This window comes from Pipra filicauda, unplaced genomic scaffold (assembly GCF_003945595.2).
Source record: "Pipra filicauda isolate LSUMZ 115617 unplaced genomic scaffold, ASM394559v2 scaffold381_size687511_pilon, whole genome shotgun sequence".
Classification (NCBI taxonomy): Eukaryota; Metazoa; Chordata; class Aves; order Passeriformes; family Pipridae; genus Pipra; species Pipra filicauda.
In genome coordinates this window covers 243,286-270,173 of record NW_024104511.1, presented here as the reverse complement: position 1 = coordinate 270,173, position 26,888 = coordinate 243,286, and the positions used below count along the sequence as shown (strand labels likewise).

Below are 26,888 nucleotides of genomic sequence, written 5' to 3'. Positions count from 1 at the left end.
CTTTGCAAAGGGATAATAGGGAGACAGTGGCTTGCTTAATACTTAAGGTGTGCTTTTTAGCTTCAACATAGATATTGCTGAGGCACCAAATATTTATATGAAACCCTAAGCAGTAATTTTATTGAAAATATGAAGTTATTTTTGGCACCAGTTGAGTTTATGACCACAGCAGTCAGTTCACTGTCTTCACGAAATGCCTTTTTCAAAATGTTCCTAATTCTCATTTTTGTTCATTCCTGAGAGCTGTTATTCCCCTGCAGTGAATGCAGAGTTGAAAAAGGGAATGGTGGTTGAGGGAAACTCCTTCTCCTCCAACAGTTTTACTGGAGATAAAAGTGGGTGGTGATGTTAAATAAGATAGAAAATTTTTCAGCCCATTTCCTGCTACCAGGCAGGTAGAAAGTAGGTGTATTCTTCTGGCTCTGCCTCTGAGGACACATTACAAAGGAGCATTTCTAAAAATAAGATTGTGAAACCTGGGAGCACCTCCCTTCACAAAGAAGATTTGTTCTCTGACAAGTCACTTTTTACCTTAAAATGAACGTCTGCCCACACGTGCAGATACATTATCTTTGTCCACACAAGCCATCAGAAAGCTGTTAATATTTTGGGGCTGTTTATGTGTTTTCCTGCAGCATTTAAGACAGCTCCCATCTCAAGTGTGCCCTGTCATGGGCAGGAAAAGGCACCTGTGGATCTGCAGGTGCCGAGGTCGTTATTCCTGTTGATCCCTTCACTGTTATCAGTCACTTTGGTTGGACTGGAGGATAAAATCCAACCCCAGTGTTTGCACAGGCATTTTATTGCCTGCTAAGCATTTCGTGCATGTCATGTATCTTTCTGTCGTTAAACTGTTTTTCTCAGAGCCTTGAGTTAACTAATTAACTGTATTTTTGGAAGAAGAAGCAGGGAGAAGTGAGCAAATCAGCCAGTGCTGACAGTACAACAGAGGGAACTCCTGCAGATGGTTTCACAGTCCTGTCCACCAAAAGCCTGTTTCTTGGCCAGAAGGTATGATCCTGCATTTTTACAAATGAATACCTATTTTTCCATGCTGCTTAGGGAATACCCCCCCTCCTGCCACCCCCCTTTCCATAAAACATCCAGGTACAATGGACATTTCCCCACTGAGCACTTGAGGAAGTGTATGATATTAGCTTTTCGAATTTCAAACAACAAACTTCTAGAACATTTTAAAAATACATAAAAATTTTTTTCATGTGGCTACGTAATTAAATACTTAATTAGAAGGAAAGCCTGTGCGCTTGTAATCTATCTCACCTTATTGATAAACAGCATAATTGTTACAGCTCAGCATCTGCCAAAGAGGAGATTATTATAAGATTAATATGTATTTTTTCCAATGGGCAGCCCACTTCATTGCTGATGTAAATGATTAAGAGGTTTTTATCAAAACCTATTTTAGACATTTGTTCATCATAGTGGTTTTATGTTATGTTCTGTTTTGTGGTTTACAGACTGTGTAATAATGAATGATGCTTTTTTGAAAAGCTAGAAGTCAACAATCCTTTTTTTCCCTGTGAATATGCTCTGGGACGTGGGATGGTTTAAAACAAATACATATCTGCTTAAAGAGAGGATCCATTTAAAGAGACAATTCATTAAATTGATTTGGTTTTTTATCCTGAATCCTGCCTTTAGTTCATGATACAAAATTTTTTGTTAAGTAAAGCTGCATCTTTCTTCTATCATTCAGTAATCAGATCATTGTGTTGTAAGCCATAAAAGATGAGCCATTGTCCATTGTGGAATGTAACTCCTCTGACTCATTTTTATTTCATACTGAGGTTGTTCTCCATTTACCCTGCCACAGTTTGTTTGCCAAGTTTAACATGCATGAGAGTAACATTTTTTTTGCAAGACTTCTGATTTTCCACATTTAGTTTTACAACTGGAGCTAAATTGCTGGGTTGGTAGGGGTTTTTTATTTTACTCCTAGTAGGGGGGTGGTTCTTTAAAAACATTTCCATGACTAATTTAGAACCTAAAATTTATAGTCCACGTTAGTGTTTCAAGAAAGCAACATCAGACTTCTGGAGCTGATTTTGAGCTCCTTTTAGTTACCAGAGGGAACCTGGGATAAGACCTGGTGTTGTGTTCAGCAAAGTGACCCAGCAAATCAGTGAGGCTTCGCTGCTGGGCTCAGTGGAAGAGAATCCTGAACTCCAGCAGTGCTTTAAGCTGTGCTGAGCAAAGCCAGTGTCTGTTTTAGAGCTTCCCAGGGAGTGCCTTGTACTGGGAAATGGACTTCCTGGCTTTCTCATTCCCTTGGGAGTGCATTCCCTGGTGTGACATGTCCATCCCTGCACTGGGTGGTTGTCACTTAGCCCTGCACGTGAGAGAGACCAGCTGTCAGCCTTTTGTTGTAACACATCATGGAAAGAAAAATGAAAGGAAAATGAAAACCTGTTTGTCTCCTGTGAGGGAACACTCTAAATCAAAGGGATCATGTTCTGAGTGTTAGAGAAGGCATTTGAAGAATTGCTGCTGAGATCAATCAAGCAGGGTCTTTCAAACCTCCCGTGACATCCTTGAACACCTCTCCAACATCTCTGTGGTTTGCAAAACCATTATCTGCTAGATCAGAAAATCATTTGCTAGATGGCAGAGGGGGAAGAAAATAATCTTGGCTTTGGTATCACACCATTCCTAAGTGTTTAATGGGAAAAATCTTAGTCTTGGCTCCATGTTTGCAGAAGGGAAGGGATTTATTTGCAAGAGCGACTCTTCATCCTTCTAATATCCCCAGATTTACACAGCTAAAAAAACAAATGAGAATGTTGCAAACCTGGGTATTGTTCAGTTTTTAAAATTCCTGTTATTGCATTAATTCTTTAGGTAACTGCTGACACTCAGATAGAAATTCTTAGAGGTCAGGAAATGGCCAAGAACCCTTCAGTTGTACCTGTACAAGTGTCTTAGTGCTACATTAATTAAATATTAAAATCTAGTTAATATGTAAATGACTGCACATGCTACAAGTGCCATGCCAATGGAAATGTGGTACTGTGCACATTAAGTAGTTTGTTTTTCCTGAGAGGATTGGAGGCAGAGCTGTGAGACCTCAAGCCTAAGCATTAGGGTTTGGACTTTGCAAGAGACCTCAGCTTGTGGTCCTCAACAGGCATCTTCAGTTTTCAGTATGAAACTCATACCAGAAAAACTTCCAAGACTTTTAAGGTAATTTTATCTGAAATAAAAAATGCAAGGCTTGGCTCAGAAAATACCCACAGATGTGCTAAATGCCACCTGCATTTTATCCAACTAACATTTAATTGAAATGTTACCTAAAGTTCTGTCCATTCTTTGTTGCACATGTATATGCAAATCGTGCCTATTTATATTTGTAAAGTAGCCCTTTAGGGGATCACTTCTCCTGCCTAATACATGCTTCATGTTATTTGGTAGTGAAATTAAGCAATTACTCATTGGAGGATTTAATTCTGATTAATTTTTGAGTTGTATTCTGGCACTTGGATGTCTAACAGTGCATCGAGCACTAAATGCAGAATTTAGTAAAATAATACTTAGCTGCCAACTCATGCTATCAGTGATGGGCAGCTTTTTAAGCATCTTGTTGTTGCTGTTAAATTGAAAGTTTAATTACCAGCTGTTTATGATGTAAATCCCGTATATGGGTGAGCTCAGGGTTAGATTTAAGGTCCAAAACCAAAATGTTCTACAGCTAATAGACCTGGGGCAAAAGCCTGTAGAACTCAGAATTAGGGGTGAAAGAGGAACATTTATAGAATGAACAAAATATGCTTAGGAGCAGACTAAAATCTCCACAAAACAGTCTTTTGGTGTGTGCATGTGTTTTGTTGTTGTTTTGGGTTTTTTAATTTTAAAATTCATAAAGTTTCTTTAACATTTTTGGTTTGATTTGATTTGACTTTTTTTTTTTTAAACAGCAGTTGCTTGTAGTCAAACTCAAGACTCAAACTCAAGTATGAATAACTTGCCATGTGTGAAGTATTAAAGGATTCCAAGCTATTTGGAAAGGAAGCTTTCTTAGATTTTATTACAAATTCCCAAACAGACCCGTACTTAAAACACTGAATTACACTCATTTTTAGTCAAAATCACCCTATTTTGAGGGAACATTGTTTACTCAAGCAACATATGCAAATGACATGACATTGCAGGCTTTTAAAAAGAGAAAGAAGGTCAATTCATGGAATCACATGAATGAAATGGAAATATTTTTTTCATAAAACCTAAATACGTGGATGGTGGCCTCCTTAAATCACCCATTCACTTGTATGGGTTTCATGGATTGGCTCATATTCCCTGTTAATAAATTAACATACGCAAAGAGATGGTTTGAAGAGTTAAGTTTACAGAACGTGGATTACAAACCAAGAGAAAAAATTGAGTTATTGATGAGATAAAGTGCCATACCTGAAGGTGTATGTTATGTTTCATAGGTTGAGGGCTTTGGATTAGAAGGAAAGCCTGGCTTAACTGCAGCTGTTTTCCATAGTTGCTTTCTGTATCACCTAATCAGCCCCTGAAACAATCATTTTAAATACCTGTAGAGACAAGCATAGACCATGCTGTAATTAATATGTTTCCTCAGATGAAAGAGTCTGGAAATTTTTTAAACTTTTAAAGTATTTTAAGTTTCAAATAGTCAACTTAGTACATGTGAAATCAGACTTCCCAACAGGAGCTACAAAGCAGTGTCACAACCTGCTCTAACCCTGCAATTCTGACCTTTGCCAAGTTTGGCATTCCCAGCAGGTTGCCCAAATTATGGAGTTGTTTCTGTAGTGTGGGTCACATCCTATGGTGAGACACCCAAACTATCAGCAGCAGGCAATCTGTACTATCACTTTTCACCCCTGAGCACTACTGAAAAAAACATCCTTACTGGAATGACATGACAGGATCCTTTTGTCACCGTGGCTGGTCTGAGTTTTTCCACTGACTTCTAATTTCATAGAATAGTTTGTAAGTCTTGCTCAAAATATATTACCAGAAGTTAAAGTCTGCACTTCCTCATATTAGTTCCATTAATTCTTTCTATTCTTTTAAGAACATGTAGTGCAGATGTGAATTAATCTCTAGATCTCTGTGCCACCTCCCTCAGTTTACTGTGTGCCCGTGAGAAATCCTCCTGATTTCGTAACAAGAAAGAAATAGGAATCCACGGGTGCAGTGAGAGGAGTTAATGGGCATTAATGGGTGGAGTTAAAATCTCTGTTTTCCTAAGGGACAGAAGCAAATAAAACCTAGAAGCAATAAGCACATAATATTATGTGCCTGCTTATGGTACCTCACTAGGCACTCAACAAAGGCTGCAGAACTGTAATGAGAACTGAACTGCTGCAATACAGAATGTGCTGACCACTGATAAGGAAAGAAAAAGAATCCCATCCCCTTGTTGGGATGGAGGAATCACTGGAGACACGTGTGTGCTTCCTCAGAGATAGGCTCGTGTGTGCTGGCTTAAGGAAGGAGGAGCAGCAGCTTTGATCCCAGTTCAGTCTGAATGGTCTCAGCACGTTCCTGTAATTAATGCTTAAGGAATGCTTAGGGTGTCCTTCATCTCTACTTGGAGGAGAAACAAAAGCCTTCTTTTAATGCCAGAATTAGAATCATGGAATGGTTTGGGTTGGACGGAACCTTAAAGAACATCTCGTTCCAACCCTCCCCTGCCATGGGCAGGGACACCTTCCACCAGCCCGGGTTGCTCCAAGCCCCGTCCAACCTGGCCTTGGACACTTCCAGGGATCCAGGGCAGCCACAGCTTCTGTGGGCAACCTGTGCCAGGGCCTTCCCACCCTCCCAGGGAAGAATTACTTCCCAATATAAAATCTTAACCTTCCCTCCTTCAGCATGAGGCCATTCCCCCTTGTCCTGTCGCTCCATGCCCTCGTGGAAAGTGCCTTTCCAGCCTTGTTGTAAACCCTCTTTAGGTCGTAGATAATAATAATAACAATCCCAAACAGTGATCAGCACAGAACCACAACAGAGCTCATTAGTAGGTACATTCCTGTCCTCCCTGTGTGAACAGCGTTTGAGTCTTGCGTTTGAGTTTTTGGGGACAATAACCCTCCTTTACGACCTGCCTTTTATTTTGCATATTTGTTTGCAGTGATGCTATCTCCATCTGTGTTGCAAAGCTCACTTTTCTGCAGCTTCTCTGTGATTTCCCAGCTGTCCTGTTATTTCCCACCTCATGCTTTTCTTTTCAGCTGAACCTTATTCACAGTGAAATCAGTAATTTAGCCGGCTTCGAGGTGGAGGCCATTATCAATCCTACCAATGCTGACATTGACCTTAAAGATGACCTAGGTAAATGGGGCATGGGTTGACACAACTAACGGTCACATGGAAATTATGGAACCCAGAATTTACCCTCTAGGCCTTCAAAACCTTTAGGAGGAGCAGAAATTCAAATCTTGCTTTGTTGAAGAAATATATTCAAAATACTCTTCACCGAATCCGAACACTCGCAGCTGTTGCTTGTCTTCAAGCTGATTTCAGTTCAAACCAAAAATTTAAATTCTTTTCCATAATGATCATATGTGACTGTTAGCTATTTTGGGGGGTTTCTTATTTGGATACTTTGAGGACTAAAATACTTTTTTGTCAGGTTGTTTTCAAAATAAGCAGTTTCTCCATTCTACCTGCAGTCTCAGGGTTTTTTTCTCATACTTAGAGTAGGCTTAAAATTATTAAAAGGAATTATTAAATAATTAACTGTCCCCAAATCTTTCCTGCCTCGATTTCATATTTAATTTAATCAAATCGTGTTTCCATTATGCTTCAGTTACTCCCTGTCACTCAGGTTCAGCTGAAAACAAATACTGATATACCAGCAGTGAACTGCTGTAGATGATGAATTGCTTTTAAAGCTTCTGTCTTGTTCCAGATTGAAAAGAAATCAAAAAATTCCTTCTTCAGCAAAAGAAAAGTTACCTTTCGAGCATTATGTACTGCATTCCCTTCTCATTCGAATATTGAATATTCTTATTTGATTATGCTGTTGTCTTTTTTTTTAAACTTCCTTAATGGAATACAACCCGTAATTCTACTACTGCTGCATTTCCTGTGGGAATGTACAGAAGTAACTTAACAAGAAAAAAGATTTAAGAAGGCTAATTTTTAAACCAGCCTTTCTCAGAAATATGTATATCTTTACAAGTGTCTCAGCCATTCCAACACATAATTAGAAAGTATGCCTTACCTTTAAACTATAACAACAATCCCTTGTATTTTTTAAAGCAAATTCAGTACAACCCTTGCTGCAAATACAAGGTTTCCTCTGTGTGAAGGAGACTGGCATTTTTAGAATGTGAAGATTAGTACCTGTCAGCTTATTGATGCTGACAAAATGGAGAAACTAATTATTTTGTTTGGCTTGATGATCCTGAATTTCTTTTTTTAAACAGATTCCGTATTTTAATGTCATGCTCTGTGGGGAACTGGTTGTTCTAGGTTTCTGCAAAGTGCAATGGGGCATTAGCTGATTTTAAAACTTTGGAAAATGATCTCATGTGATTGCTCTGACTTGTCATTTTAACATTTATTTGATCATGTCATACTCAATATTCCTCCTCCTGTTCCCTACACCCCTTTCTCTACACACACCTGCACACACAACTCAGCATTTTGGCGCAAGGTTTGGAGATGTGAAGGTAGGAAAATATGGACGTTGGTACATGTGTAAATGTAGAGCCTGTGCTGGGTCTCTGTCCAACGTGGTTGATATCCATCTGTTTACCTGTTGTAGTTGCAAGTTGTACAGGCTGACATTGCCACGATCGACAGTGATGCTGTCGTTCACCCGACAAACTCTGACTTCTACACCGGTGGTGAAGTAGGTAATGGCAAGTTCAGCGCTGCCGAGTTTGTATGTGTGTGCATGGTCGATCAGCAGCCACAAGCTTGGTGTAGCTATGCAGATCTGCATTCATTTCTCACTTCCAGCAGTCCTCACTGATCAGAGAAAGAAAGCAGGGATTGCAAACCCACTAGGCATTTCTGGTTTTTATCACCGAATCAGGGCAACGCCAGAACGCGCCGCCAAAATTGGAAGTGCGGGAACGGTTCGTTCCATGCGGGCACGTGAGCAGGGCACAGGAATCACCACGGGGTTGGCCTGACATGCTCAATGCCTGGGCTGAACGTGGTTTGGTCTTTAGATACCAGTTCCAGTGCACCCTCTCCATGCCAGATGTTCACATCTGGATTCACATGCTGGATCTAGCCGATGACCGATGACCTTCCCAGCCCTGCTCAATGGTCCATAAGCCCGCAGTGGTGTGACACGTTTTTCAGGTGGTCAGTCATCTAAGCCACACTGCTGAGAGAAGGCACGATAGAAAACAGGACAGACCTCTTAATTCAGCCATCATAACTGTCCCCTGAGTAACTCCTCTAAGTGGTACCCTCTCTGCTTACCAGGATTTGGTAAAAGGGTAGCAATGCTTTCGCTGAACTGCCTTGGTAACTTGAGAAGGCAAGTGACAGTTTGGGCTGGATGCAGAAGTTGTTAAAATCGAGTGAGCTGAGCCCAGCCTCTGTTCTGCATCTCATCTTAACCTCCCCATCACCGTGTGAACGGGCTCCCTGCACACCCAAGGCCCTGGTTCAGTACTGGCTTGGGGGGACACGTGTCCTGCTGCAGTGCTGGCACGTCCTACACCCCCTGCTTTTCCTGAAGGAGCTGCTTCCTGAGTAACACACAGAGAAAAGTAGCTCTGGATGGCCCGTTGAGCAGGAGCACTGTGGCTTAGCTGAAGAATATGCTTGCAAAGTCTGTCAGACCCATTTAGCCAATGTGCCTGTCTCCTCCCCTGTGACAGGGAAGTGCTTTGCTACCCTGCAAAGAAAATTGTCTCTCGAAGCTGGACTGCTCATTCCTTAGTGTAGGTTCCTGTTGCCTCTGACTGCTGTAAGAAAGAATAGAAGTGCACAAATGCTTAGCTTCCAATGATTAACTTTTACCCATCTAAATTTATTTTTTTTATTATTTTTGTTGGTTTTTTTCCCTAACAATTTAAATGTACTGGGGGCTTATCCTGAGAATTTTAGAGCCTAAATTTCTGCTAACGCTGTTTTCCACACTGATACCAATGCCTGCTTGGAAAGCATGAGATAATGATCTTGTTCTCATGGGAGTGACACATATTTATGCCTGTGAGCAAATAAGCTACTAACCTTGAAGCTGTGAAGCAAGACTTCCATCAAGAAACTTGCTAATGTAGTGGAAAATGGTTAAATGCAGTCTGTCCTTTCCCAGATTAAGCTAATTTACAACATAGATCTCAAGTATGATTTCAATATAAACCCTCACTATTAATCAGAAGAAGAGCATAATTGAGGAGTAAATGCAGAATATCTCACTGATTCATACTTTTGCTCTTCTTTGTACCAGATCTCCAAGAAGAGAGCTCAGTGAAATAAACTGACATGGTTGTTCATTGCTTTTAATTATAAATTAATTCCCAGTAGAAGGGAAAAAGCTGATCCTTCTGGATTGAATTAAACCAAACCAGGCTAAATTCCATTAAATGTACAACAGCTTTGCAATGGCAAAGAAATGACCTACTTAATAGATCTTTGCTGTTCCTAGGTTCTGCACAAGGCTTAATTATGTTTCCCCTTGAAACAAGAGAAATTAAGGATTATGAATGTCATGGGGTTTAGGACTGATCAGAGTTCATGGACTCGGGGAATATAACTGGAATATATATAAAAATATCAATGGGAATGATATGGAAATACATACAGCAAGAATGGAACTAGAATGGAAGACTGTTTTGTTGCCTCCCCATCCCTTCTCCAGCAGAGGGATTTTACAAGGCCCTGGGCTCAGCCACATGTCCTGGATGGGTTCAGCAAAGGGCTGGGGGATCTGTCTCTGCCTTTGAGGTTCCAGGGGGCTTCCAACCCCTCAGTGCTGCTGTGGATCTCCTTTCCCAGCCCTCTCCTAAGACCCCTTGCTGCTACAAGTAAAGCCATTACTGTCTCCTCTAAGAGATTTTAAGATGGTCCTTCCACTCACGTGCACTGGGATTGGTGACTTTTAGTCTCAGAAAATTCCTAGCGAGGAGTTGGGCTGAATAAGTCAAAGTACTTTGGCTGAAGTATTTCTATAAAAGAGCTTAAATGGGCACAAAGAGCAAATTACACTCTGACCTACACAGTCTGACCTTGCAATCCAGCTTTTGGCAAACCCTGTGTTGAACTGATGACGAAAAAGCCAAAGAAAAGGCATAAGTTTTGTAATTGTCCTCAGCTTTTGTGCCCCAAAAGCAATAAACTCCAACTGGAAAAATAGAGGCAGGGTCACTGAGTCAGTTTTTGAATGGAAAACAAACGCATTGTTTTCAACTTTTCATCTTCAGTTTGGAAGAAATTTAGCAGAACAAAAAGCGTCTTAGTTCTTAGAGCCATAACCCAATTTAGTAACCTGAACCTTGGAGGAGGGGCTCTGCTTCCTTGAGCATACAGTATGTGCACTTCCATCAGAAAATGCATTTTTTTCTTTCTTCATCAGTGAAAGTAAGGGGTGTCACCAAATAAATGTCTAGATCTTTAGAGATCCTAGTTCGGAATTTTTGGAAATCAGTTTTCAAAGCAATATCTCAAATCAGAGCCTTTATGATATCACTGCTTGTACTTATCTACCTTTATAATTAATATGCACAGTGCAAAATTATGTGGGATGCTTATGTAGTTAGGAAAATGCTTTCTTGGGCTGTTTTTGTTTGAGTTTTTTTTTTTTAATATTAATATTTAAAACTAGAGCTGCAAAATAAGATCTAAACCATTTAGTGATGGACTGCCTTTGTAAAGAGCGTACCTTTGGGTTGCCCTGAAACACTGCACAGCTCTTCTCCTCCCAGAATGACTTTGTCCAGCTCCTTAGCTGTAGTTAGAGAAGTTCATTGGAGGAATATGTTCCTTAGAGATTCTCCTTATTTCTGAGGCTCTTCCTCTTGGTTAAAGGTGGCTCAACAAGCTGGGCAGTTACCAAGTAAAGCAGCCCGCTGCACTCACGAGACTGTTTCATTCCTGGGGCCACCTGTTGGGGTCAGGGACCAAGATCAGGTGAGTCTCAAATTCTTATTGTGGCAAATGGCTCTTTAAAACAATTTGTAAGAGAAGAGGGGAAATGAATCCTAGGTGAAGGAGTTATGAACCTTCAACCACTCTTGAGCTAGCACATTCTTCTGGAACGTTGCACACTGAGAGATGCTCGTGATAAGGAAGGAGGTAGGGATGTCATGTCCGATGTTTTGACAGTAAAATCAAGTCTGAGAATGTTTGCAAGGGATACCAGGGTGAGGTTTTTGGGTTGTTAGGGTTGTCTTTTTGGTTTTTTCTTTCTGTTGTTGTTGTCGTTGTTGTTTTTCATGATTAGCTAATTCTCAAGTCCCAAAAGGTTTAGATCTTACTTTGCAGTCCCCAAAAAAAAACAACATTTGGGCAGAAAACTCTAGAGCGATGTAATAAAAATTAATGATGAGTCACATGTCTGTGGAAAGCTGAGATGAGAGGAGTAAACTATCAATTCTCTGTCCAGGGAGCACTTTGGAAAAGAAAGGCGGGAAGGAATTTGTGGAAGCTGTCATTGAGCTCCGCAAAAAGAACGGGCCCTTGGACATTGCTGGAGGTGAGGCTGCGATCCGGGAACCCAAACCTGACCCCAAACCCAACCCAAACCTGAACCCAAACCCAACCCAAACCTGAACCCAAACCTGACCCCAGACCCATCCCAAACCTGAACCCAAACCCAACCCAAACCTAAACCCAACCCAAACCTTAACCCAAACCCAAACCTTCACCACGTTGGCTCACACAGCCAAGCTCCTTCTACACCAGCCCTGGAGCTCCTGCTGTCTGAGGCAGCTTTTATGGGTTCCATGGTATTTGTATTCTCCATATACACACGTTGCATCATAAATAACCTTTACCAGGGCATGTGGGCAGTGGGGCAGTGATGTAATGCTGCAAGTAAAAGCTGTTCACAGGGACGTGCACACACAATGAATGTTGCTCATTAAGGGCACAGTTTAGAAAAGCAATTAATGAGATGCTTATTTTTGAGCCCAACTCTGTTAAACATCTGCTTTGCTGAAATGCTGCTGACTTTCACTGAACTTAAGCACGTGCTTAAAGTTCAGCATCTGCTTGGGTGCTTGGTTCCATCAGTGCCAAAACCATCACTGTAAAAGCTTACGACTTTTTGATGCCTAGTTATCAAAATTTATGTAATATCGGAGCAAAATCTACTATAGGAGTAATAAAGTTTGATAATGGCAATATATAATTTTACACCATCTGTGAAATTGCTGATCCATGTTGTTCATATAGAAGGCTGATTCTGCCATCTGTGTTTATGCTATAAAACCAAATACAGTGTGTGCAGTTTTGTAAACGAATCCTAACTACAGCCGAAGGGGAGATGTAAGAATTCAGCTCTGACAGGAAAAATTACAACTGTTTACTTCTGCTGCTTAATACTTTGGGGGTTTTTCCCTTAACTTTTTAAAAATTTTAATAAGTTTTTCTTGGAATTTTTGTTCTGCAGAAATATGTAGAATCAATTACTCAGTTTTGAGTTGTTTTTGTTTTTTTTTTAAAAACTTCTCTACAATATTCCTCGCCGGCCCAGACCAAACTGCTCCAAATGGGTGGCAAGTTGGAAAGCAAAGTTTGTTTTTCTCAGGCATCAGTGCATCCCTGAGATCTGGGGGCTGGTTTTTTAGGCTTAGCCCATGGAGCTCTGTGTTGCACTGGGAGAAACTGGCTGTTAGGGAATTGTTGGAGGGCTCTAGAGCAGAATCGTGCACATCAGTTTCTCAATCCTGTGGTTATCCAGTTTTCAGATTTCTCAATTATAGGGGTTTTCCTTTAATCTGCCAGTAACCAGGATCCCTACCTGGTAACTAGCACAGAATGTGTCCGTGGTTCACTTTCTGTTTCCTACTTCTCCTTCCAGAGCGTTTGCATTTGAAGTAAGGGACAGCTGCTCCTGGTAATGAACAGTTGTCCTCATCAGAATCCTAATGACTTAATTAATGACTACCCTAGAAAACAATCCCTGAGAAATATTAAAGCTGGTGATGTGTATCAATACAGCATTCTGTTCTTTTGGGATGAAGATGATAGCCACATTTCACATCTGACTAGAGATATGTCAGCTGCTTTTAATAGATTTTTCTTGGATTTATGATGTATTCTGAATCTGCCAACACTTTAGTTGCACATTATGACAAATTAACATTGCCTAACACTGAGGCTATTCAACATGTTGGGACTCTGCAAACCCATAAGAACATAAATGCTTGTGCTTCCATTGTCCTTCAGAATGTTCTGGTTAACCCCTGGTCAGGATGCCATATGACAAAGTCTATTTTCTCTTTCCTGCAGCAGCCATGGGATAGTATCCATATGTGGTGATCGTGTGCCAAGAGTTATTTCTACTATGCTTAAATAACAAAATGCCTCATAAACATTCCAGAATGGAGTGGAGGCTTTCAGACCTTTGCGAAGCTGATTTTTTAATTTTTTTTTTAAGACTTATTGGTATTTTTATTATAGTTTTTTGAAGACATAAGCTGCCATTTTCTACCTACCCTTTTGTGGGGTATTTTAGGGGCTGACTCTTTGTGAAGGTTCCCTGTATGCTTGTGTGAGATGTCAGCTGGATGTTTTTCTGCCCTCAGCTTACCATTAGGGTGGTTTTCTCCTTCCTCCTCCCCACCTCTTTTTGTTTTTTGACAAACCAAAGCTACAACTTTTTGTTTGCAACCAACCACAGCCCTGTGAGTTGGGAAATGGCAGAGATCCTCCTCCCCTGGTTTCTGGCAGCCTGTTGGTGCTCTGTAGTGGGAAGTGATGAACCCAGAGCATGTTGTCCTGCAGGGAAGGCAGAGAATCCCTGGCTGTCAGCAGTTTGTAGGAAGGTTCTGCTCCATCTTCTTGGGCCTTTGCACGTCCATGGTGCTAAGATACAATTAGCATGGTAAAAATTCTTCATTTCATGGCACACAGAAGGCCTGGCCTGTTGGTACATAAACAGTGTGAATCAAACATTGCAAATCTGTAAGTGTGTCCCCTCCAACAGTCTGTCAAGAATGTGATGAAAGAGAGAAACCACAAAACTAAACCCAGCTGTGTTCAAGTGGTCTTAGATGATCCCTAGACAAAAAAAAAGTTCAGAAAAGGCCAGGCCCAAAGTCTTGAAATCACACAAAATGTCTTCATTACAGTTGCTCAGAAACAAAGGTGGAAATAAAGCCAAAATCTTTATTTCCAGCCTTCCTTAGGAGTTTGCAGAGCACTGGTAGCTCTGATCTGCTCCAGTTTGGGCTGTGGTGTGATCAGAAGTGAGCTGAACAATCTGTGCATTTACCAGGAGTAACTGAAGGTCACCCAAGTCATAACTCCACGTACCTGTCCACCATCCTGATATTTCCTGGGGTAAACCAAACCAAAGCAAGTTCATCCCTTGACCAGGTTAACATTCTGCCCTTTTCCTTAGACAATCCCCAGTATAAATGTGTTTCCTTTGATGGCAGCCATGAATTCTTGATCTCTCTAAAATAAGCTCTATCATAGCTATGATTCATAAATTATCACAGCAAAGTGCAGCTGGAAATGGAAAGTACAAAGTCTCTGTCCTCATGTTGTATTTTAAGGCTGTGTGATTTGTAATCCAAACCATTCACAGGGGCTGAGGGAATGTCTGTTGATTGTTTGCTATTTTAATCACATGTGCACTCCTTTAATGCTGAGGAGAGGAAAGCAATTTTCACGTTTCACTTTCGGTTCTCCCCAGCTGTTGTCAGTGCTGGTCATGGACTGCCTGCAAAATTTGTGATCCACTGTAACAGCCCCGGTTGGGGCTCAGACAAATGTGAGGAGCTGCTGGAAAAGACAGTGAAGAACTGCCTGGCCCTGGCTGATGAAAAGAAGCTGAAATCTATTGCTTTCCCTTCCATTGGCAGTGGCAGGTAAGGCTCTTGGGGCCAAAGAGGTCACATTTCCTAAGTGCCATCTCATGGTCCAGTCTCCCTTCTCATGTATAAAACCCATTGCTACAATGCTGACTCTTTTCTTCTTTAAATCAGTTCCCTAAAAGAAGTGTTTCTTCTCTTGTGGGGCCTGCAGTGTTCACCTGAGTGATTCTGCCCTGCAGAATCTTAAAGCATGCAAATAGGATAAAGAGCATAAAACAAACTTTCAGGAGAATATTAAAAGACTCTCTTCAGACTGTCGATTTCTTCATATAAATAGGGGATGTGGAGGAGAACATGAAGAAAAAGGGGTCTGTTTTGCCTAGTTTTAGTGCATAATGAAACTTCCTGCACTTTATGGCTCAGGATGGCCAAAGACATGGCTTAGTGTTTGTTTAAGCAGCAAACCTGAAGTGCTTTGATTCTTAGGATTTGCAGAGTCACTTTAAGCTTTCACCCAGAATCTGTAAGCTGAATTCCATGCAGTTTACATCATGGGACTATTTCAGTTAAAATAAAAAAAAAGACCTTAAAAACCTTTGCCAAGGTCTTTGAAAGCCAAAGCCTAAAGTTCAAGTCCTCTGGCTTTGTACAGGGTGCTCAGTGCCTTTCAAAGTTGGATCGTGTTCTTAAGAGTCTGAGACTGCACCTTTAATGTGAGGCTCTTGGGGTGCAGGGGGGGTTTGGAACTCTTGGCCCTCAGTGATGGCTCAGTGTGAAGAGCAAGGGCCCAATCTAGGCTGAATTACACAGTTGTGTCTCTAACCCTGAACAACTGCCCCTCTTGAATGTGCCATGAAAGAAGTTGGCTGATGTACAGCAAGAATATTCTTCCCATTGTGCTGTGTTGCAACAGTAGATGAATTCCTGCATATTCTGAGGGCTAGAGCAGAAATCAGTATTTGAGCTTTTGGGTGAATGACAATGAAGAAATAGAAGTTTCATTAGGATAATAGATTTAAGCAGCTTGCATCAGACAAATCTCCAGCTAAGGTTAATTTACATGGGTGTCATTTTAAGGAGATAACTTATGGAGAAATATTGCAGAGGGTTCATAGTAAGCTGGTGAATTAGCTGTCAGGGTCACAGGCTGGTCAGGACACAGGGATGCTCTGAATCACTCTTTGGGAGAAACTCACTCCGTGGACTGCAGTGGAACTGTGGAATTGGTTAGGAAAAAGTGGAACTGTGGAAAGTATCTTCTACAGAGCCCTTTCTTCCCTGGATAGCTCCCAGCAAGGAACCATTCCCAGCCCTTGTTGTGATGTAGATGATTGGTACTGGAAGATGATGAAACCCTGAATAAAATGAGCAGATTCCCATTCTGTTATGAAATCTGGGTACTGACAGGCAGGATCTGTGGTGAGCTCTCAGCCTGGTTTGTGCACGTCATTCTCACTGGAGCCAGTTGAAGTGGTGCTTTTAAAAGATGGAGAGGAATCAAAAGGCCTTGAGTAATAAATGAGGCTATGTATTTTCCCTCCTTTTTCTTAATTAGAGATACTCAAGCATAAATTAATTTTGGAGGGAGCAGACTATAGTCTGACAATACTCTCTACTTGTTTTTATGAAGTCTAAAGCATTAAAAAAAACAAAAGTAAAGCTTTAAAAGATAGCAAATGCCAAAAGACACCACATGTATGCAGCTGTTCTAGTACAGACATCTGTCAAGCAGACATCACCCAATAAACCCACATAAACAGTTTCATTCTCTTTTATAGTTGAGGAATGGGATTACATGAGGGCAGTTCAAATAAATCACAGGGGGAAATAAAACAGCATTCACTGGGCCAGATGCTCAGCTACAGCCAACTTGTGGAAAGCACAACTTGGGTGCTGTTCAGAGGTAGCCTGGAGTTCAGTCTGGTTGGGCCATCAGGAGAAAAGGGAAAGGAGAGTTAAGGATTGAACATGAAATCATCCTTGGGGTAGGGATTTCATTCTGAGGCTCTGACTTTGATCTGAATCAACACTGGTTTGGCTGAAGTCTCAAACTGCCTTTTCACAGGAGTTTAACTCAGACCAGTAGATCAATGCAAGAGGCTTCTGCTGCTTGCAGCCCACACGTGGCCATCAGGCCAGCACCTTTCTGCTGATTTTTCTATCCTATTTCTTTTGGGAAAGGGGTCCTGAGCAATGTACTGTCATCAGCTTCCCTGGGAATGTGCCTTCCTTTCACGAGGCTGCTCTTCTTTCATGTGCCCTGTTGTGACCACCCTGCCAGAACACTCAGAAGTTTTGTGCTTCAGAGTTCCCCAAGAATGATTCAGGAACAGTGAATACATTGACCTTGATGCTGCATCACAGTCTCTGCTCAGGAGCAAAACCCCCAAAGATCTCTTCACTGTATGCCAGGATTTCTGTGCATTGATAAGTGACCTGCAAGTGCTCAGGTGTGGAGGCTGCTGAGTCTGATTCTTTGCCTCTGTGTAAGCTGACAGCAGGAAGCAGCTCCTATGTCAGAACTGCTCTCAGCTGATTAACTTATCACACAGCTGATTCTCCCTGACCAGCTCATTTGCCTTTGGAAGTGTACAAGGTTTTTTTCACTTCTTCTTCAAGAGAAGAAAAAAAATGGGGCATTTTCAGAAAAGAGAAAACAGTGTGAGCTATTGCATGCCATCATTTTTGAAATACCACAAGCATTATCTTCAGGCAGCCTTTATAATATCACATTACAGGCAGGACTGGCACAGAATTGCTCTCAGAGAGTATTTGCTGGGAAGGCAATGTGCAGGAAGTGGGCCATGACACAGGCAGTTGCCCTTCTCATTTTGTGTGTTGTGGCCCAGAATGAGAGGGAGAGTCCAACAGTGCTTCATTATCAGTGTGGTGCTTTGGTGAGCAAGTGCTGAGTGATGCTCACCTGTTAGTGCCAGAGGAGAATTTAGCCCAGCTTCTTTGAACTGCTGAGGGAGCTCTGAGGAACTCAGCCATCTGTGTGATCTGTAAATTATTTGCAGTATTAATGGTACACAATTCATAATGAGGAGCATTGACTATCATACATCTGTAAGCACATGTCAAGGAACCAGGTGCTGTTCAACAAGCTCTCTCAAATTCTTTTTGGGTGCTACTCCTAAGGGTGTTCTTGTCCCCTCACCCTCAGACTGGTTAGTGCACCACATGTCACTGGGGCTGGGCTCACACTTTGTCCAGGGCAAACCCCTGGTGTGGGTGAGCAGCACTCAGGTGTAACACAGCAGCAAAGCTCAGGTTACCAGGTGTAATTTCAGCAGTTTGCCATGACCTGTAAAACTCACAGTTCAGGTCAGGGCTTTGCTCGGACCATCCTACTTGTGCTTGACCTGTTTTAAAGATTAGATGAAACTTTCAGGCAAAGGCTGCTAGGTAAAAGTGTGAAGCTTGTAAGGAGGGTTGCCAGATTAGGTGCTGAGCTTTGAAATTCAGTCATACAGAGTTTTGGCATCTGAGAAAGCAGCAAGGTTGGTTCTGTGTCTGTGGCTTCTCCAGAGGAAGGAGGTAGGAGCCTCTTCTTTAGGCATGGCTAGAGGAGCAGGAAAGCCTCTGGTTTCACATCTCTGCAGTTGGTACCAAGCAATGTCTGTCAGTGTGATTTTCCTAGGACTGTACTTGTATTGGAGCAGCCTGTAACTAAACAGGATGTGAGGAGTGTTGGAAGTGTTGCTGAAACGTCCCTGAAGTCTGTCCTCAGACCCGACACAGCAACTTTGGCTTCCCCAGCCCAGTCCAGCCAGACTGACCCCATCTGGCCAAGGCCCCTGTGACCCAGGAGAGCATTCTCACCATCATCCAGCCTGCTTCCCTTTCCCTCCCACATTTGAAATGATAACAGGATAGCCAGTGCTGTTTCTCGTCCCCAAACTAGCAGAACTCATTCTCTCTTCCTTTTCAATCTGCAGCAAGGCCATACAAGTAACTTTTACAATCTCGTGCTTAATTAACCATTAACAGTGGTAAGAACATTTTGTACTTTGGGTCTTTCCATGTTTCATTTTCTATGTCAAGTTGTCTGTCCCTTTTTATTTATTGGTTGCTTTACTTTCAGGGCAGGTTTAACTCTGCAGCTCCAATATCTGCACTGCTTTCCTGAACACATCAGGCTCTTGTTTTACTTGTCTGTTAAATGGGAATAATTGACCCATCAGGTATCATAAGGTTCAACCCATTAATGTGGGTGTATTTGGGGAATGTGTTTCTTCTGTTTGAACATTTTAAGTCTTGCCTAAACAAACAAGTTTGTAGGTTCTAATTCAGCCTGTAAACACTGACTTTGCAGCTTTATTCACCACAAGATCTTAGAGAAAAGCCGGAGCCTTAAAGGTTAAACCACCAAAGGCTGGTTCAGCAAGTCTTGATTTTCTTTCTTTCTTTTTATTTTTTTTTTTAATCTCTCCTTCTAGAAACGGCTTCCCAAAGCAAACAGCTGCTCAGCTGATCCTGAAAGCCATCTCCAGCTACTTTGTGTCCACAATGTCCTCTTCAATCAAGACCGTGTACTTCGTGCTCTTCGACAGCGAGAGTATAGGGATCTACGTGCAGGAAATGGCCAAACTAGATGCCAACTAAGCCCCAAAAGCTGCAGTACCAGCCCCCCCCTCCACCCCTCCTCCTCCCCAGATCCTTAACTCATTGTGAAGAAGCAGAGCATCCCTTATTTTAAATTTTGCTCATCTAGGGGGAATAAAGGTGGGGTTTTTTTGTTGTTTTGTTTTGGGAATTTTTTTTTTGTTTGTTTGTCTGTTTGTTTTGTTTTTACTTTCTAAACTGTTTTATGTTGGCACTGATAGTTGGCATTACTGCTGTTAATGCACTGTACCCCAGGCATCGTCTGAATTTAGTGTAATCTAGGAGATTTTATAGTTTTATTTTAATGAAGTATGGATCAAGCAGGAAGCTGTTATAGGAGTATGTAGTCTTTTACTTGTGAAAGAAACAGGCCAACCCTATTTTGTAACTGTGTTGTGGTGCTTTATCAATACATCAAGTGGCGTTCCTTTCATTTTTTAAAAGAACAGATGCTATAAACCTAATTTGTGTTTGTTTATTGTCTTAATGATGAATCTGGAAGAGAAGAAAAAAATACAGAAACCCTGTTGTCCTTAATTATATTTACAATTTTGAAACTGTGTGAATTGATTTAGTAAAATGTTTGAACTGTTGCTCTTGCTGTACTTGGATTAATTTTTCCCTGAAGACTTCATTTTCTAAGTAAGTTCTGAAAAGTTACCTATGAGAGGGATGAGAGCAGATCACAAACAGTGACCTGGAAATTTGGAGATGCTGAGCCTCTTCCCTGTGCTGGCTGCATTTGTGTGTGCCCAGTGACACTCAAACAGCTGCGTTTTTTCCACAGAGTGTTCCGACTTTCCCAGTTATTGCTTCAGACCCTCCTGTTCAGAATGTGCCCTAATTGCCTGTTCACTCTGGGAGGTTGAAGCCTTTTAGATCAAGCAAGGCCTAGGATTTTTTGAACTGGTTCCAGTCATTTAATATTGGCCTGTTTGAAGCCATTTCGTGTTTCTTCCAAATATTTATGAGCCCTGTTTGTATTGGTGGCCACATCCTTTGCACAGCTGAAATCCATACCAACATAAACCTTTATGGAAGCCACTTGGGTTTGTGCTTTGAGAAAAAAGAGGTTCCACTTTTAAAAGCTGGTGCATGTGGATGCTGCTCTGAGGGAGGCAGCTCTTCCTTTGAAATTTTAGCTGCTTTCTGGGTAGTGGACAGACATTTTCCATCTCTGGTGAAAACTTCATTTGCTGATTAAAGAGTATTTCACACCCACTCTGGGTTGATCCAGAGCAATGAGTGGAGCAAATCTGACTGACTTTTCAGTAAGCTCAGGAATACCAAATATTGAAAATGTGTAGCTTGAACTCCTGCAATAGTTTGGATTTTTTGTGTAGAAATCCAAGTACTTGGAACCTTCAGGTATAGAGGAGCAACAGCACCAACAACAGAAGCCAAAATTTAAAATATAAAATTAGAGTGTAATTCTAAATATATACCCAAAGTTAAAAGGAGCAAAGAGTAAATTAATTTTGTGCCTCAATACATAAAGTATTTGACCAGAATACGGGCTCAAACTTCAAATTTTTCTAATGGCCAAAATGCATTTGGTGCATTCCTCAAAGACAGCAGCTCAAGGGGCAGTAAATGCAATAAGGTGCAGTACTTCAGCATTTAATTGTAAAGCATCTGTTACTGCAGTTGCACTGATCCTTGGAGTTAAAGAAAACAGAACCTGCACTTTCCCCAAATTTCACTAGATGTCACTAAAAGGATTGGAAAACAGGAAAAATCCCGGGTGAGCAGCTACCTGAGGAAACACTTGGTGTGAGAAGAGCCCTAATTTTTTTCAGCACAGGGGGATTTTTAACCCAGAAGGAAAGTGCACATCAAACAGTGTACATACTGCAGTTTTCTGACCTCTTTGCACTGTAGAATTTACTATACTGTATAAATTCTCACTTTTTTTAAAGTCTCAAAATATTAATGTCAACAGGAGAAGTGTTTTTCCACAGGTATTTTCTAGGTAGTTAAAAGTACAGTCTCCAATGGCATTAAGCAGATCTCTTACACTGTAACACCATGCTGGGAGGGCCAACTTTTGTCTTTCAGCTAGAAAATCCCAAAGCAAACTATTGTAATTCAAATCACATGGACTTGCTTCTTCTGGCCTCACATCTCATCTGCTTGTTCAGCTGCTGCTCCATAAATAGCTCAGCTGCTTTCCTTGGGATCCCCTGTGATGGGCCATTTTATTTGCTGGGATTCTGGTCCTTTTGTGAGAAAATACAACCCCAAAACGTTGTTTGCAGTGTCAGAACTGGTCTCACGAGGGGCATCACCATCTTCTCCTTCTGTACAAACACCAGAGCATCCTCTTCCTCCTTACTCATCCCAGAGCCCTGTGTGTGTTCAGAGCATGCTGTGATGCTGCTGCTCTCCCACCAGCCAGAGATCCCAGAAAAAGGTTGAGCTCAGGTAGCCCAAGTAGATTATGGCATCTAGTCAAGAACCTAAAAAGTAACATATCAGGTTGCACAACATAACATGAAAAACAAGAGGAGAAATTCCTGCTAACTTGTGTGCTGTGGGACAACATTACTTTGGGAATCTCCCTGGCATTTTGCTTGTTAGAGCTAAACGTGCAAGCTCCACTTGTGGAAAAAAAAAGTACTGATCCCATTTTGGGAAGGCCACAGATGGAAAAATCTGGGTGAGGTGCCTTTACAGCTGCTTCTCTTACTGCTAAGTCCATTCTGGATCTTACCTGAACACAACAGGTAAAAACAGATGTTGTCCCCTTAATTTTTTTCGGTGCTTTCAAAGTTTAAAAGCATTTTGTGGCCAGTAGCATTTTCAATTCACTGTTTCAAATCCTGCTCTGCATGACTTTCTGACCCCACTGACTTTTTCCACAACAGAAAATTCACTGTAATACCAGCCTTAAGATGCACCAAATCACGGAACTTCACAAGTTCCCTCTGATTTTACAGCCCTTCATCCTCCTGGAGCTTTCCCCACTGTAAGCTGTCAGCCTGTGTGGTTTGCTGAGCTGGGATAATTAATTATCCCACCAGATCCATGGCCAGGCAGGGTTGTAGCTGCAATCAGCTGTGACAGAAGTGCTTCAACGTCCCAGAGTGAAAGCAAAAATGCAAGTTTGGGAGACATCCCCCTCTGCAGAGTTCCTCCCATGCTTTTCTGCCTCTGAATCCTTGTTTCCCTGAAGTCCCTTTTTTTTATTATTATGGAAAATGGGAGCAACGAACAACATTTGTGCAACCTTGACTGTTCTAAAACCATTTGGGAAGGGCAGGTCATTGGCTACCCATAGTGGATGTGTCTTCTGGGGTGGTTGATGTGCTGCTGGACAGGTGAGACTTCCACTCTCATGTTACATCCCACTGACATCCATCCTCTGTACACTTCACATTTAATTTGAGATTCAGCTGCAAATCCTGCTGCACTCCCTTCAGCTCCTTTCTGGATGTGAACTGGAAGTTTAGATGTGGCAGTTTGGTAAATGCAGAGGTTGGGACAGCAGCAGAAGTCAGGTGGCTGAGCAAGGACTACCCTGACAGGAGGTACAGACACATGGCAGACACCTTCCCTGTTTTGGTCCCTGTTGCCTCCCACTTTCAGACAAGTGGGCAAGGAAGAGGTGGGATTGTGTTGCTTCCTCATGTTTGGCCCTGAGATCACAGGTCTGACACTCCATTTTATCACCAGCATTTAAACTTATAGCACAGTTGAGAACTAATAGCTGTTCTAATTGTTTCATAAATTATGGATTTATTTTTAGAATAATCTCATTTTAGATTAATAACTCAAACCATCTGAAAACTGACCACTCCTGTTGCTCCCAGGGTACTAAATATGGTCCCTCCCCACCAGGGTGTTTCTGTGCTGATCACACAGCACAGAAGGTATTCAGTTTATCCCAGAGCCTCACTGTCTCCTCCACATCCCTGCCCTGAGGGCAGTGTCCATCTTCACACCTCAGCTACACCCAAACTCATCCCCTGGGTAAAGCCAGCCCTGCTGGGAACAGCTCCCATTTTCTGGCCATTAGGACACACCACTATTCTGCAGCACCTTACAAAGAGCTCTGACATCTGCTGAGGGGGCTGAGCTTCCTCACAGTGCTCCATTCAGCTGGTTATTTCCAGGTTAGTTTGGATTTCCATTTAATACATGTACCTTTCCAAAGAAACACCTGTAAGTGGGATTATGACCTCAGACATCAGCTACGAGACACACAGGATGTTACCTTCTGAGCCCGCATTCCGTTGCTTCAGCACTGTTTTTTCCCAGGTATTGATCATGGTCCCACAGATTAATTAGCACTCTAATCATCTATTGCATGATTTCTCTCCTCTGCTGCCCATTGTTGCCTGAACTCCCTTCTTAACCATAAGATTGCAGGAACATGTGCAGCAGGTAACAGATGCAGCACTGGGACAACACCAGAACATCTGTTCTCCAGAGATTTGCCACAAAAAAATGCTTCCATGTACAGGATTTCATCCCAATTGTGCAATGTCACTCCAGGGCTCATTAGGAGCAGCATCAACATAATCATGAGGATAACATGAAAATGTAAAGAGTTAGGTGTTGATAGCTAGATAGGGGAGGTTGTAATCTTCCAGCCACTAAATGTTCTACAGAAGAGTCACTGAAATGGCTCTGGTTTTGTATAGGTGTGATGAAAAATGAAATTAGAGTGATTAAGTGTGGGCAAAGCACTTTCAGAAATGCTTTTTTCATTAAGAGGGGGAATTTGGAACCTTTCTATTTGGAAACTCTCCAAAAAATCACAGTAGAATCATAGAATGGTTTGGGTTGGAAGGGACCTTAAAAGCTGACCTCATTCCAAACCCCTGCCACGGGCAGGGACACCTTCCACTGGACCAAGTTCCTCACAGCCCAGTCCAACCTGACCTTAAATATCTCCAGGAATGGGTAGTCCTGAGGGCTTAAGAATTCAGAGAAAGCACCCAAGAGGGAAAATAACACAGACAAGACATCAGAACCACAGTCAGGCTGAAACAACCAAAGGGGCAAAAGTTTACAGAGAAACAAGGCTCTGGTTTTGCAGCATTCATTAGCACCAAGTTTTTGTGAGCTCCCTTCCCCTTGATCCCAACTGAAATTGGGTTTTCTAGCCTGAGAGACAGCACTGACAGGCAGCACTGACAGGAGCTGCAGGTGCAGATACTGGAAGATGAGGACTGTAGCCTGTGATAACTAGTCCCATACTCTGCTCGGCGCTGCTTTTACAGAGGACAGTAATGCCTGAAGTTGTAACAGCAACTCGAAGGGAGCAGCATAATTGATAGGCCTGAAGAGTGCAGGTAAGTAGGAGGATTGTATTTATATCCCTGGCACGAAACCCAAAGGGAACCAGGCTATTGCACACTGGCTGAAGTGCTTGAAAATTGCCACCGATTCCTTTTCGTGTCGAGTTCTTCAGAGATTTACTTTGTTCCTCCATAGAATCCCACTTAATGCCTCCACAACTCATGTTTAACCATTATCACTAGCAACCTGCTCATAAATGCTCCTTCCTTGTTAGATTCCACCACCAGGAATCAAGGGGAGATGATGCTGCTGTTTCCTAATACGAAGGAAGGAGCGACAACATTTCACAGCGCAGCCCGGAAAATCCCAACTCTTCCTCACTTTTTCACCGGCCTGGTTAACGGAAGAAATCTGATATTTTTGTACCTTGAAATGACTAACCTTCTCAGGCTTAGGAGAATAAATTAAACTTGAGCCAAAGTATGCCTCAGCTGCAGCAATGGGCAGATTGATTTGCTTTCCATCTGGGAGATTAAATTCCACTGCCAAAAAAATGGCACCGGCATAATTAGCTGTCAGTCAAGTTGCAAAGAGACAGACTATGTGGGATAATTGAAAGCCCTGCAGCTTCTCATTACATACTACAGTAGCCCTATTTGCAAATTTCCACCTTGAGGAGGTTCTCCCAACATGGTCAGGATTGTACTCGTTCCTCCTGGCACATTCTTCCAAAGTGAAACAGGAGGATTGTGCAGGGATGGATTAATTTTAAGTAACTCGCTTAACCTAAGTTGGTTATAATGTATTTGTCAACAGCCCCTGACAGCTCCACTAGGCTTTAATTGCAAACAAATCCAAACAGCTCCAAGGAAGTGGTACATCTTCCACTCTGGTTATGCCCAGGAGACACCTTCACAGGCATAAAAATCACCTCCCTCCTTTTCCCTTTCTTTTTTCTCCATGCGCTGTCCCTCCCTCAGGAATCCCCTTATTCAGCAAATTGTAATTCATAATGAACCCATCAGGATGCGACATTACAAACATGTACCTTTCAAAAAATAATGAACTCTCTTTTTTTCCTCCCCCATTTCCTGAGGCTTGAGCAGCTTCAGCCACTGCTGAGTGTGCAGGGGAGTTTAGAATCCTAGAATAGAATCACAGACTGGTTTGGGTTGGAAGGGACCTGAAAAACCATCTCATTCCAACCCCCTGCCACGGGCAGGGACACCTTCCCCTAGACCAGATTGCTCAGAGCCCAGTTCAACCTGACCTTGAGAAACAAGGAGCTCTGGTGATCAGCCCAAGCCTTAGTGAAGGTTCTGGGGTAATCCTGGTGATGAGGCAAAAGGCAAAAAGGGTCCTAAGAATAAAATATGTTCCAGCTTTCATCCTAAAACCATAGGGAATATAATAATAATATAATAAACCAGATTTTTCTTCTGAGTATAATGGAAGCCAGCACTGCCTGCACTCTTCTTTCAGGGTGAGATGTCATTTCATTTCTGTCACTCCTCCCCAGTAAACCAAACAGAATCGGGTCCTTCACACTCACCAACTGCCCAGTTTTAAACCACCACAGTTACCACCAGCTCCAGGTGAATGCCCTGGCCACCCTCCCCTGCCCGGGGAGGAGGCAGCTGTGCCCCTGCCTCACAGCTGGGCACTGCCTGATCCCATCTAAATAACGTGGGGTTTGTACCAATGGCCCCGAAGTGGGAGGGATGGGGGAGGTTTTGTGGGCTTTGCCTTCTTTTGGCAGCTTCAAAGTTCTCCAACCCAGAAAAGTTACTGGTTCCCACAGAAGAGGGAGCCAGTGTCACACCTCCCACATGGCTCCGAAACCTCCGAGCTAATAAAGCCCGGACTAATACACTAATAACTCTTCTTAAACCAGAGCTTTCATTATAAAGTGTAATTTATGCTCACCTTTAAGAGCACCACAAGCCTGAGCCCTCTTACAGGCACAGATTTGCCTCTTGCCTCCCTGCAGCACTTCCTCAACCCCGGGAGTGTTTCCAGACCTGATGGGACTCACTGGTGTGAACTGGGAGCCAAACTGGGAACAGAGCAGGTGGTTCACAGAATGGG

General features: G+C 42.2%; 1 protein-coding gene across 4 annotated transcripts in view; it reads left to right on the top strand.

Annotated features, from left to right (window-relative positions):
- Positions 1-20,146, top strand: part of LOC114001989 (core histone macro-H2A.1) — a 42,504-nt gene extending 22,358 nt beyond the window's left edge. Inside the window, exons 5-9 of one of the 4 annotated variants that reach the window (XM_027747623.2) lie at positions 904-1,011; positions 7,763-7,853; positions 11,564-11,653; positions 14,825-14,999; positions 19,388-20,146. In XM_027747623.2, coding sequence (XP_027603424.1) covers positions 904-1,011; positions 7,763-7,853; positions 11,564-11,653; positions 14,825-14,999; positions 19,388-19,553 — 630 coding nt within the window. In that variant the 3' untranslated portion in view covers positions 19,554-20,146. Of the gene's footprint in view, positions 1-900; positions 1,012-6,221; positions 6,322-7,762; positions 7,854-11,563; positions 11,654-14,824; positions 15,000-19,387 lie in introns of all 4 variants that reach the window. The other 3 variants (XM_027747621.2, XM_027747622.2, XM_027747620.2) reach the window with 3 other exon arrangements.
- The last annotated feature ends 6,742 nt before the right edge of the window (positions 20,147-26,888 follow it).